This window comes from Cervus canadensis, chromosome 17 (assembly GCF_019320065.1).
Source record: "Cervus canadensis isolate Bull #8, Minnesota chromosome 17, ASM1932006v1, whole genome shotgun sequence".
Taxonomy (NCBI): domain Eukaryota; kingdom Metazoa; phylum Chordata; class Mammalia; order Artiodactyla; family Cervidae; genus Cervus; species Cervus canadensis.
The window spans coordinates 13,385,543-13,398,008 of record NC_057402.1 but is presented as its reverse complement, the minus strand read 5'-3'; the positions used below and the strand labels follow the sequence as shown (position 1 = coordinate 13,398,008).

The 12,466-nt window shown below is 47.6% G+C and overlaps 2 protein-coding genes across 8 annotated transcripts in view; one reads left to right on the top strand and one right to left on the bottom strand.

The window, feature by feature from the left end:
• Window positions 1-1,342, bottom strand: part of CCDC88C (coiled-coil domain containing 88C) — a 142,047-nt gene extending 140,705 nt beyond the window's left edge. For all 4 annotated transcript variants that reach the window (XM_043489549.1, XM_043489550.1, XM_043489552.1 and 1 more), the window contains exons 1-2: window positions 1,127-1,342; window positions 253-353 (exon numbers count right to left, since the gene is read on the bottom strand). In XM_043489549.1, coding sequence (XP_043345484.1) covers window positions 253-353; window positions 1,127-1,186 — 161 coding nt within the window. In that variant the 5' untranslated portion in view covers window positions 1,187-1,342. The remainder of the gene's footprint in view (window positions 1-252; window positions 354-1,126) is intronic.
• Window positions 1,343-1,398: 56 nt separating this feature from the next.
• The window catches only part of LOC122454884, a 156,046-nt gene continuing 144,978 nt past the window's right edge, over window positions 1,399-12,466 (top strand). The window contains exons 1-2 of one of the 4 annotated variants that reach the window (XM_043489568.1): window positions 1,399-2,340; window positions 10,252-10,281. In XM_043489568.1, coding sequence (XP_043345503.1) covers window positions 1,399-2,004 — 606 coding nt within the window. In that variant the 3' untranslated portion in view covers window positions 2,005-2,340; window positions 10,252-10,281. Of the gene's footprint in view, window positions 3,778-10,251; window positions 10,282-12,466 lie in introns of those variants that run through there. The other 3 variants (XM_043489565.1, XM_043489566.1, XM_043489567.1) reach the window with 3 other exon arrangements.

Below are 12,466 nucleotides of genomic sequence, written 5' to 3'. Positions count from 1 at the left end.
GTCCCTGAGTTTGAAGTCAATTGCAACATGTGGATGACAGTCACTCAATTTCAAATTCCTTTCATCAAACATCCGATCAAACCACTGTCCTAGAGTTCTTCACAACCAACAAACCAGGAAAAGACACCATTAATACCGAAATACCAGTGGGCCCACGTGCAGAGAATACTGCAACTTCACATTCCATTTCTACAACCTTAAATTCGACTTTCCGAGAAATCATTCCTTCCTTCCCCCCGGAAGGTAACTCACATTTGCAACATGATTTGGTTCAGAAAGATGCCATCCGCTAAATCCATGTACATGGTCAGGTTGTCCTGGTTGCCGCTTCCGAATGGGCCAAAAGTTTTCACCTGCGGGGAGGGGAACGCGGAGAGTAAGGCAGTAAAAGTCACTCACGCGCGCTCAGTCTAAAGCTCTCCAGGCTGGCAGGGCCCCTGGGGGCAGAAGGGAGTCACCCACGGCCACCCACCCTTCCACAGCACCCTTCTCCCGGGCCTCGCTCCCCCTCCCCGTGCCAGGCAACAGAAGCGAGACAGCAGAAAGAAAACTTCCTCGCCACTTTTCTGCGGCGTCTCAGAGTGGAAAGAAAATAAAATAAATAAAGGGGACTTTTCAATAAATTTCTCACGTCTCAGACCTATTGGAAATCACAGCGCCCACCCTAGCCTGTACACGTTCTTACTCGAAACCCCCTAATCCCCACTGCCCTACACCCGCTGGTTTCAAGGGCTCAGAAACTACACGAGGCTATTTTAGGGGAGTGGGTCCTTTTTCCGAGCGGTCAAGCCATGCGCCCAGAGTGACCACTAGGACCCTGTCGCTCCAGGGCCGCCGGCCCAACGCCCTGGCGGGAACAGGTGTACCCGCTCAGCCCCCTGCCCGGCCGAGAGTGAGGCGGGGTCCTGCACCCGGCTCGCCGGCTCCAGAGTTGGAAATAACCCCAGACCCCGGGACACTGACCCCGACGCTGGCTGGGGCGGGGGGTGGGCGGAGGGCACTTGATGAGTCCTCTGGGTCCAAGGGTTACCCGGGGCCCCGGCTGGGTCGGGTCTAACTGCGACCGCCAGCGGGCGGGAGAGGAGCCGGTGCCCCAACAATGGGGCGGGGAGCCAGGCACACTCACCCAGGTCACCAGCGGGCTCTGCAGGAAGAGCTCCATGAGCTCGGAGACCGTCACGTCCATGCTGAGGCTGCGCCCGCCGGCTCCGCGCCCCGCGTCCCCGTCCCCCGCGCCGAGGCACAAAGCGGCTCTGGCAGCGAGCGGCGGGCGCGGGGCTGCGGCGGCTCGCGCCCGGGAGACAAAGGCGGGGCGCGAGCCCACGTTCCGCGGCTCCGGCGGCCAGCGCCCCGCCCGGGGCTGGGGGAAGGGGAGGGCCCGCCGCTCGGGGAGGAACAATGCGGGCGGCGGCCCCGCCCCTTGGCGGCCCTGGGCGATCGGCGCGCCGCCTCGCGGTGCCGGAGCCGGGAGTCCGGGCGCGGGCGCGGCGGCGCGGGGGCGCCGGCGGCCCGCACGTGTGCAGGGGGAGGGGGCGTCCCGGCCGCCCGCACGTGGGGCCGCCGCCGCGCGCAGATGCAGAGAGCGCGGCCTCGGCGGGCCCGGGGCCCCAACACGTGGCTCCTCGCTGCGCGCGTGCGTCGGTCACCCGGCCCCGGCGCCCGGTGCGGGCCCGAGCGCCAAAGAGCGTGGGTCCCGGCCTCTGCCTCCTCGGGTGCGCGCGTAGGAGACCGAGGGGCACCGGGGCGCGCTGCCCACCCAGGTCGATTCGGGCACAGCGCACCCTGGGGGCCCAGCGGAGCCCACCACCACCAGACTGGCGGCCCTCGAGCAGGTGCAGCCCATCGGTCGCGCGGAGCCTCCCAGGTGCCGCCGTGGCCCCCGCCCGGCTCCGTGGCCACAGGCCCAAGCCCGCCGGCCTCAGGTGCTGGGGTCTGCCTCGTGGGCAGGTGGGGCGCAGGCCCGGAAGTCAGAGGAGGAAAGTTGGTGTTGAGTTTAAGCCGTAGGAGCGCGACCTCTTGCGTCCCACCGTACCACCTCTCAGGCTGCTAGCCTTTTAGAAGTTCCCGCAGAAAAACGGGTGTTGTGGCCGCCCCGACCTGGATCCTCCCCAACTGGGACACCCCCTCCCTCCAACCCCAACACCACCGCCGCTTTGCCAAGAGAGAAGCCAGATTCCGGATTCCTACTTGGGAGGACGTGGCAGCAGCTTGGTGGTAGGCGACAGGAAAAAGGACAAGTGCCCCAACTGGATGGAAAGCCAGCCCCGGGCCCAGACCCACACCTCCCTGCTGAGACAGCTGCGGTGGATCGGGCGGTCTCTGCCACCTCACCTTGGGCCGGTAATAATTTCACACTACGATTCATTGTTTAAAACATTTTACACAGTTAAACTAGTCGAATCCTTAAGAGTTTCCCAGGTGAGCCCACCGGTGCAGTATTGACCTGAAAGCGCCTAGCATAATTGGTGGCAAGTATACAGTAGGCGCCAAATGGTTGCTGGTTTGCATGTGAAAGTTGACGCTGTTAAGCGTTGGGGTTGCGGCATCTGCCGGTGAAGTGTGGAATTGCAGTCGAGTTCTGTGGTAGTTGAGCGGGTGACGGAGTGAGATTTGTGGCCCTGCCAGGCTCCTCTGTCCATGGAAATTCCCAAGAATACTGGAGTTAGTTTCATGTTTCCTCCTCCAGGGGATCTTCCTGACCCAGGGATGGAACCCGGGTTTCCTGCTTTGGCAGGCGGATATTTTACCACTGAGCCACCCGGGAAGCCAGCCAAGTCGACTAGGGGATCCCTAAAAAGAAGTGCCGAATTTTGATGGAAGGAAAAATGGGAGACTGCAGAAGAACTAAAATTTCGAGCTTATGTGGTTTTCTTGTGCACCAGAAATTCAATAATTCATAATTGCCTATATCATGAAATCGGTTGGAAAATAGATAAAATATTTATTTATGCCCACCTCTGTTTAAAAAGCCCCTGTTCTGTGTGGCTGGGATTTTTTTTTTTTTTATATTGATCCCAACTATTCTGGAAAGACAAGGAGACAATCTTTAAAATTATTAGATAAACACAATCTTTCACACTAGGAAATATATTGGACAAACGCTTTTCTGACGTTTGTTGCTGAGGATATTGACACCTCCTGGGCACAAATATGTCAGGAATTTCTGTTTGGGGGTCAGTTAGCTGCTGTGTCGATTCATTGTCATTGATGTATCTGCAGTTCATTGGCTCAACCCCATTTCATTCTGTTCGGAAGGAGCTGACTGAGCATCCTTGTTCCCTGGTGAGGCAGGGTGTTAGGTAAACTGGATGGTGCCCAGCTTGCAAGGGTGGAAGGCTTCACTGGATTGGATGACCTGGACAAGGCACTTCCTAGAAATCCTCTCACTCCATAAAATCAGAATAAGGAGTTTCCTGTATGACTTTACAGGGTAATTTTGAAATTCAGATGATGGTGTGTAAACGGGTCTATAAAGGAATCTTCCTCACTGTCTCCTCCTCATCTGTTGCCACTCCCCGCCCCCTGCCCCCGTCTACCATTATTTTAATAAGAATTGTTTCCCTATGTCTCCATCCAGTTGGCCATAAACTTCAGAAAGCAAACATACAGACCGTCTATTAACCACTAAGCAGTAACCGTCCGTCCCCTGTCCATCCAGACCAACCCTTGGATTTCACTCTTAACTGAGACTTAACTGCTGCTGCTGCTAAGTCACTTCAGTCGTGTCTGACTCTGTGCGACCTCATAGATGGCAGCCCACCAGGCTCCCCTGTCCCTGGGTTTCTCCAGGCAAGAACACTGGAGTGGGTTGCCATTTCCCTCTCCAGTGCGTGAAAGTGAAGTCCCTCAGTCATGTCTGACTCTTAGCGACCCCTGGGACTGCAGCCTACCAGGTTCCTCCATGCATGGGATTTTCCAGGGAAGAGTACTGGAGTGGTTTGCCATTGCCTTCTCCAAGACTTAGCTATTTATTTACAATTTTTTTCTTGTTCATTCTGTATGAAAAGTAATGCTTTGTGTATTGCTTCCTAGACAGAAGCAGTACTTTAATTATGTTCATTCTGATAAAGAAATTTTCTCCCTTTCTCAGAAAAAAATGCTGGCTCAGCTATGTAATCTAATGACATCTCTGTAATTTGATAGGAGTTTTAAATAATTTGTACAACTTTAAGGAGGTGGGGAAGTGGCTCTTTGTTAATGTCTTTGTAATTAACTTGTTACAAGGAGCATGTATTAATTTCATAATTAAATGTTTGCGTTAAAATACACATAACAAAATTTACCATCTTAACGTTTTTAAGTGTATAGTTCAATAGTATTAAGTACATTCACTTTGTTGTGCAGTCCTTGCCACCATCCATCCCCGTAACTCTTTTCATCCTGTAAATCTGACAATACCTATAACTTTCCATTCTCCCCTGCTCTAGCCCCTGGCAAACCTAATTCTGTTTTCTGTCTTTATTATTTTGACTACTCTAAGTGGAATCATAGAGTATTTGTCTTTTTGTAACCGGCTTATTTCACTCAGTATCATGTCCTTAAGATTCATCCATGTTATGGCATATTACAGAATATCTTTCCTTTTTTAAAGGTGAATAATACTCGTGTGTGTGTGTTGAATTTTGCTTATCCATTCTTCAGTGGATGGACACGTGGGTTGCTTCCATGTTTTAGCTATTGAGTAATGCTGCTATGAACATGGGTGTACATGTGTCTCTGTAAGACCCTGCTTTTGATTCTTTTGGATACATAGCCCAAAGTGGGATTGCTGCATCATTTGCTTAATCTATATTTTTTTAGGAACCTCCATACTGTTTTGCATAGTGGCTCTACCAGTTTACAGTCCCACCGACTGTGCCCGAGGGTCCTTTTCTTCACATCTTTGCCACCATTTGTTATCTCTTATCTTTCTAAGTTTCACCATTCTAACAGGTGTGATGTGATCACTTGGGTTTTTTATTTCCTTTTCCCTAATGATAGTGATGTTGACCATCTTTTCATGTACCTATTGGCTATTCATATATCTTCTTTGGAAAAATGTCTGTTCAAGTCCTTTGCCCATTTTAAAAATTGGATTATGTGTTGCTTTTTCCTGTGAGTTGTATGAGTTTTTATATGTATATACACATACCTATATACACACACACATATATAGGGTTTTAACCCCATTATCAGATATATCATTAGAAAGTATTTTCTCCCATTCTATAGGTTGTCTTTCATCTTGTTGATTTTCTTTACTGTGCCAAACCTTTTTAGCCTGAATTTAACTTTTGTTGCCTTTGCTTTTGGTATCAGATCTAGAAAATCATGGCCAAGATTGATGTCAAGAACCATACATGGCAACATTTTCTTCTGAGAATCTTTTTGTTGTCAGGTGTTACATTCAGCTAAATCTATTCTGAGTTAATTTGTGTGGATGGTGTAAGATAGGAGTTTAGTTTCATTCTTTTGCGTGTAGCTGTTCAGTTTTCCCAACACCATTTATTGAAGAGGCTGTCCTTTCCTCATTGTGTATTTTTGGCTCCTTTGTCATAAAATAATTGACCATACATGGATGGGTTTATTTCTGGACTCTTTGTTCAGTTGAATTGACATATGTGATGTTTTTATTCAATACCATTCTATTTTGATTACTACAGCATTGTAATATAGTTTGAAATCTGGAAGCATCATGCCTCCAGCTTTGTGTTGTTCTTTCTCAAGATTGCTTTAACTATTCATGGTCTTTGTAGTTTCATATAAATTTTAGAAACTTTCCTGTTTCTGTGGAAAGTGCCTTTGGAATTTTGACAGGGGTTCCATTCAGTCTACTAATTGCTTTGGGTAGTTTGGACATTTAAACAATATTAAATCTTCCAATCCACGAATATGGAATCTCTTTCCATTTTATTTGTATCTTTGATTTCCCTCATCAATGTCTTTATAGTTTTCAGCGTATAGGTCTTTCAGTTCCTTGGTTAAATTTATTCCTAAGTTTTCTTTTTTTGGTTGCAGTTTTAAGTGGGATTATTTCCTTAATTTATCTTTCTGATAGTTATTGAGGTGTCGAAACACAATGATTTTTGTGTATTGATTCTGTATCCTGCAGCTTTACTGAATTTATTTATTATTTTAATACTTTTTTGGTGGGATCTTTTGGATTTTCTATGTATGTCATCTGCCAACAGTAATGGTTTTACTTCTTCCTTTCCAATTTGGATACCTTTTATTTCTTTTTCTTGCCTAATTGTCCTGGCTAGGACTTCTAATACCATGTTGAAAAAAAGTCGTGAGCAAAGGCATCTTTATCTCCTTGCTCATCTTAGAGGAAAAGCTTTCAGCTTTTCACCATTGAGTATGATGTTGGCTGTGGCCTTGTCATCGTGCTCGATTGAGTCTGATTCTTTGCAACCCCATGGACCGTAGCCCACCAGACTTCTCTGTCCATGGGATTTCCCGGCAAGAATACTGGAATGGGTTGCCATTTCCTACTCCAGCCGATCTTGCTCACCCAAGGATCTCATGTCTCCTGTATTGGCAGGCAGATTCTTTCCCACTAGCGCCACCTGGGAAGCCTGGCCTTGTCATAGATGGCCTTTCTTATGTTGAGGGATATTTCCTCTCTATCCACTTTGTTGAGGGTTTTTTAATAAACAGATGTTGAATTTTGTCAAATGCTTTTTCTGCACATATGATTTTGATCCTTCATTTTGTTAATGTGGCATATCACACTAATTGATTTGCAGACACTAAACTGTGATTGCGTCCCTGGAATGACCCCACTCAGTAATGGATATGATCCTTCCTTTAATTTCTTGTGAGAATTACATGGTTTTAGCTCTTAGGCTAAATCCAGTATGAGTAAATTTTTGTATGAGATGAGGCACAGTTTCATCCTTTAGCATGTGGCTATGTGTCGTTTCAGCACCATTTGTTGAAAAGCACCATTTCAGCACCATTTTCCCAATTGAGTGATCTTGGTGTCTGTATTAATCAAGGTTCTTCAGAGATCCAAACCAATAAGATGTATGTATGTGTCTACTTATGTCTATCTGTAGTATATAGAGAGACAAGATGGGGAGAGAGAAAGGGAGAGAGAGATTTAAGGAATCGGCTCATGCAGTTTGAGGGCCGGCAAGCCCAAATCTTCAGGGCAGGCCCGCAGACTTGAGACCCAAAGGAGCATTGATGTTGCAGCTCGGGTCCAAAGACAAACTGGAAGCAGAACCCCTTCTTCCTTGGGGGACCTCAGTCTGTGTTCTCTTCAGGGTTTCAACTCATTGGATGAATCCCACCCACATTTAGAAGGTAATCTGCTTTACTCAGAGTCCACTGATTTAAATATTAATCTCATCTAAAAAATATCTTTATAGCAACATTCAGACATTTCATGAAATCTCTGGGTACCTTAGCCTAGCTCAGTTGATGCATACAATTAACCATGACAAATGTAACCCTTATCACCTTGGTGCCCAGAAACAACTCCTTAAACCATGCTTGATCTCTGAATAAAGACAATACCTAACATGCTAATAGTTACTCTGCATACAATCAAAAATGTACTATTTCCCCAGAAGAGGATGCAAAATTCTTGGGTGATATTCACTGTTCTCCTTGAAATCCTGTAATATAAATACTATGATGCAGTTAACAACACTTAAAAGTCAGAATATCTTATGTGATAAGGGAATAACAAAAGGGAAAACACAGATAGTTGTGACATACACACACACACACATTGTTCAGTTGCTCAGTCACGTCCAACTCTTTGCCACCTCATGGACGGCAGGGCGCCAGGTTTCCCTGTCCTCCACTGTCTCCCAGAATTTGCTCAAACTCATGTCCATTGAGTCAGTGATGCCATCCAGCCATCTCATTCTCTGTCGTCCCTTTCTCCTTCCTCCCTCAATCTTTCCTAGCATCTGAGTCTTTTCCAATGAGTCGGCTCTTTGAATCAGTTAGCCAGTATACACACACACACACACACACACACACACACACACCCCAACACACACATATATCTATGTATATATATACACATGTATATACACACAAACATACACATACACATGGACACACACAAAATAAGGAAGGAGTAAATACTCATGGCCATTACAGTCCTCATTTTTGTAACTGATCACACGGTCAAAGCTGGTGTTTATAACTAGGTTCTTCCAGTACCCATTGCATATGCCTTTTGCTGTCAGCAGTTTCCTCAGATGGCCGTGGCTCCTGACCTTCATTACTTGGGTGAAGTGAGTCAAACCTTCATTCCTGAAGGATCCAGGCCATTAGAAGTCTTGCCTGAATTGTATGCTAGAAGTTCCATCAACTTTAATCACAGGGACAGTAATACGACTAAGAGGTGCCTTAAGGGTTCTTCTTTATTCCAGATACTCTCTTCCTTACTTCCATTGTGGACAAATAATACAGTTTCTCCCAGGTAGTCAGGTTCAATCACCCCAGTCAGCACAAAACTCCATTCTTTACCTGTTGATCCAGAGGCATGAAGAGCCCAAAGTGGCCGATTGGCAGGCTTAACAGTTTAATGGACTCCTCCTTCTTTTGAAACTAAGACCTAGCAGAGCGGAAGGTTTTAGGGGCAGGAAGCAAAATTTTGCTGGTGGTGTTATAGCCACGCTTTCCGGGAAACAGACTCAGAAGGACAATGCAGATAGTGGAGTGCAGTTTATTACGCCGGCGGGCCCAAGGCAGAGTCTCCTCTTAGCCAAGGACCCTGTCCAGCATTTGTGAAAATCTTTTATACCCCATGTGTACGTGTCCAAACCCACCACCTAGCCCATGTGTACGTGTCCAAATAGTCAATAATCAATAAGCCCACAGTTACATTCCAAATAGTTAATAACCGATAAGCCTGTGCTTACATTCTGATAGATAGTGTCTGGAGGCAGGGGTGATTAGTGTCTGTTTTCTCTTAGGTGATGAGTAACCTGGATGTGATCTTCAAGATTCCCCTGTCTGGAGGGGGTCTTATCCTTCCATTGTCGTCCCCACAGGCACTAAGCAGAGAGTTCAGAGTCCACTGGAGAGGCAGCCGAGCACGACCAGCACGGACAGGCCTGAGATGGAGTCCAGGCCCTATGAATTCCTTCTTCAGTGGGTCCCTAGGAGTTAGTAGTGATGCCACTCCCATCTCCAGCCCTTTATTGCTGGAGCCTTGAATCCTGGCTGTTGGAGAAACAGCAAGCATTCAGATTCAGAACATGTGTAGCTGACTAGAGACCTTTGCCCCACCCCTACATGGTACTGCTACCTAGCTGATGCTGTAACTGAGTCTTCCAAAGGCCATTCCAGCATCTATCTAGCCAACTGCTTCAGGATGGTAGGGAACCTGGTCAGAGCACTGAACTCTGTGATTATAAGCCCATGCATTTGGAGAATACCGAAAGACTCACTGGAAGACACCCTGATGCTGGGAGATTAAAGGCGAAAGGAGAAAAGGGAGGCAGAGGATGAGATAGTTGGATAGCAATCACCAACTCAAGGGACACGAACTTGAGCCAACCCCTGGAGATAGTGGAGGACAGAGAAGCCTGGCGTGTTGCAGTGGATGGAGTGGCAAATATTCGGACATGACTGAGCGACTGAACACAGCAGCAAGCCCATGCGTTTACTTGACTTGCTGTGAAGTGAGCTCCTGGATCAGAAGCAGTATGTGTGGAGTACCATGACCATGGATGAGGCATTCTGTAAGTCCACAGGTGGCAGTTTTGGCAGAAACATTGTGTGCAGGGAAGACAAGTCTATATCCAGAGTAAATGTCCATTCCAACAAGAACAAAACGTTGCCCCTTCCATGGTGGAAGCTGTCCAGAGTAATTAACTGTCTGCAAGGTAGGTAGCTGGCTGATCATTCCAGGGAATGGTGCGCTATTCATCAGGGACTCACTGTTGGTCTCTGATTGGACACAGATTGGACACTGACAGATTGGACACTCAGACGTGACTGTAGCCAGGTTGACCTGGTGAGTAGACGTCCATGTTGCTGAGCCTTTACATAACCTCCCGCCCTGCCACCGTGCCCACTTTGCTCATGAGCCCACTTGGTGATGACAGGGTTGACGGGGGAAGGAAGCTGACAGGTATCCACTGAATGTGAAAATCGCTCAGTCATGTCCGGCTCTTTGTGACCCCATGGACTATACAGTCCATGGAATTCTCCATGCCAGAATACTGGAGCGGGTAGCCTTTCCTTTCTCCAGGAGATCTTCCTAACCCAGGGATTGAGCGAAGCTCTTTTGCATTGCAGGCGGATTCTTTACCAGCTCAGCCACCAGAGAAGCCCAAGAACCCTGGAGTGGGTAGCCTGTCTCTTCTCCAGGGGATCTTCCCGACCCAGGAATTGAACCGGAGTCTCCTGCATTGCAGGCAGATTCTTTATCGACTGCGCTATCAGGGAAGCCCTATCCACAGACTGGGTCCTCCTATTCCCTTGATTACATCTCCCTCTGCTGAAGTCACTCTTTGGTGAATGTTCCTGGGGGAGACAAATATCACTGTGGCTTTTGCTCATTCATAGAGGTTTGCTCAGGTACCTCTCTCCAGACTTCCTTGTTACCAGTGCTCCAGTCATGTTCCTTCCAAGTCCCTGACCATCCAGCCACACCATTGCTTACAGCTCATGAACTGGTATATAATCACATACCTGGCCATTTCTCCTCCCACACAGAATGGACGGCTAGGTTCACTGCTCCAGGTTCTGTCCACTGTGGGGATTTCCCTTGGCCCCCACCACTCCGGGATCCAGTGACTCCTGTCTCACTTAGATTGCCCAATTTAGTGGCAGCAGCTCCTACCAAAATTTCTGACCTACAGAAAAGAGTAAAGTCCTTGGGTGTAGTAAAAGGTGTATCATATCCACCCAGGGTAAGTGAGCAGATCTCTTTTTTTCCCTAATATTTATTTATTTGGTTGTGTTAGGTCTTAGTTGTGATGCATGGACTCAGTATCCCTGTGACATGTGGGATCTTGGTTCTCCAACCAGGGTTTGAACCTGTGTCCCCTGCATTGGAAGACGGATTCACTCTTTATTTTTAGTTGAAGGATAATTGCTTTACAGTATTGTGTTGGTTTCTTCCATACAGCGACATGGATCAGCCATAGGTATATATGTGTGTGTATATATGTATGTCCCGTTCCTGTCGAACCCCCCCTCCCACCTCGTCCAACCCCGGCCCACCCGTCTCGGTTGTCACAGAGCCCCGGTTTGAGTTCCCTGAGTCATGCAGCAGATTCCCCCTGGCTCCCGATTTCACATGTGATCCTGTATGTTTCCATGCTACTCTCCCCGTTCGTCGCCCTCTCTCCTTCCCCGCCCTTCACCCACATGCACAAGTCTGTTCTCTATGTCCACATCTCCACAGCTGCCTTGCAGATAGTTTCATCAGTACCATCTTGCTAGGTTCCATGCTGTTGCTGCTGCTAAGTCACATCAGTCGTGTCCAACTCTGTGTGACCCCATAGACGACAGCCCACTAGGCTCCCATCCCTGGGATTCTCCAGGCAAGAATACTGGAGTGGGCTGCCATCTCCTTCTCCAGTGCATGAAAGTGAAAAGTGAAAGTGAAGTTTCTCAGTCATGTCCGACTCTTCGAGACACCATGGACTGTAGCCTACCAGGCTCCTCTGTCCATGGGGTTTTCCAGGCAAGAGTACTGGAGTGGGGTGCCATTGCCTTCTCTGTATATATGCATTAGTAGACAATATTTATATTTCTCTTCCTGACTTTATTTCACTCTGTATAATAAGCTCTAGGTTCATCCACCTCATTAGCACTGACTCAGTGTTCCTTTTTGTGGCTGAGTAATATTTCATTGTGTATATGTACCACTGCTTCTTTATCCATTCATCCGTCAGTGGACATCTAGGTTGCTTCCGTGTCTTATGGAAGGCGGATTCTTAACCACTGGACCACCAGGGAAGTCCCAAGTGAGCAGATCTTAAATGACAAATGTCCCTAACATTCTAGTCTCCCTAATCCTTCAGATCCTTTCCTCTGTAGTATCTCAAGGAAGGTCTGACATTTCAACTTCACTTACTGTAGCCACTTTTTGGTTGGGTTTTCAGCCAGCCAAACTGTTAGAACCCTTTTTAATCCCCCTGCAGTACAACATTAAATTCCAAAGCTCTGCCTAGCGGACCCCTATAGATAAATTGGGCTTGTTTCAACTTGTTCCACCCATTATCCCATACTCTAATATCCATTCCCATACACATCCCCAGATTCTATATTTGGAAAATTTACTCTGTATTTGGTCCTTTTTGGAAGAGTGCACCTTGTCATAGGCCACTTTTTACCTCACCTCTAGGAGCCTGAAGGGCCTTGAGTCTAGTTACAGACCTGAAGCAAAGGGAAGGTGGGTGGGACCCTGAGGTGAGGGTGCAGTGTCTTGCAAGGCAGCTACCTCAAGGGCGGCCGTTACAGATTTCTCTTAGGGTTAATATTCTTAGTCTGGCAGAGAAGA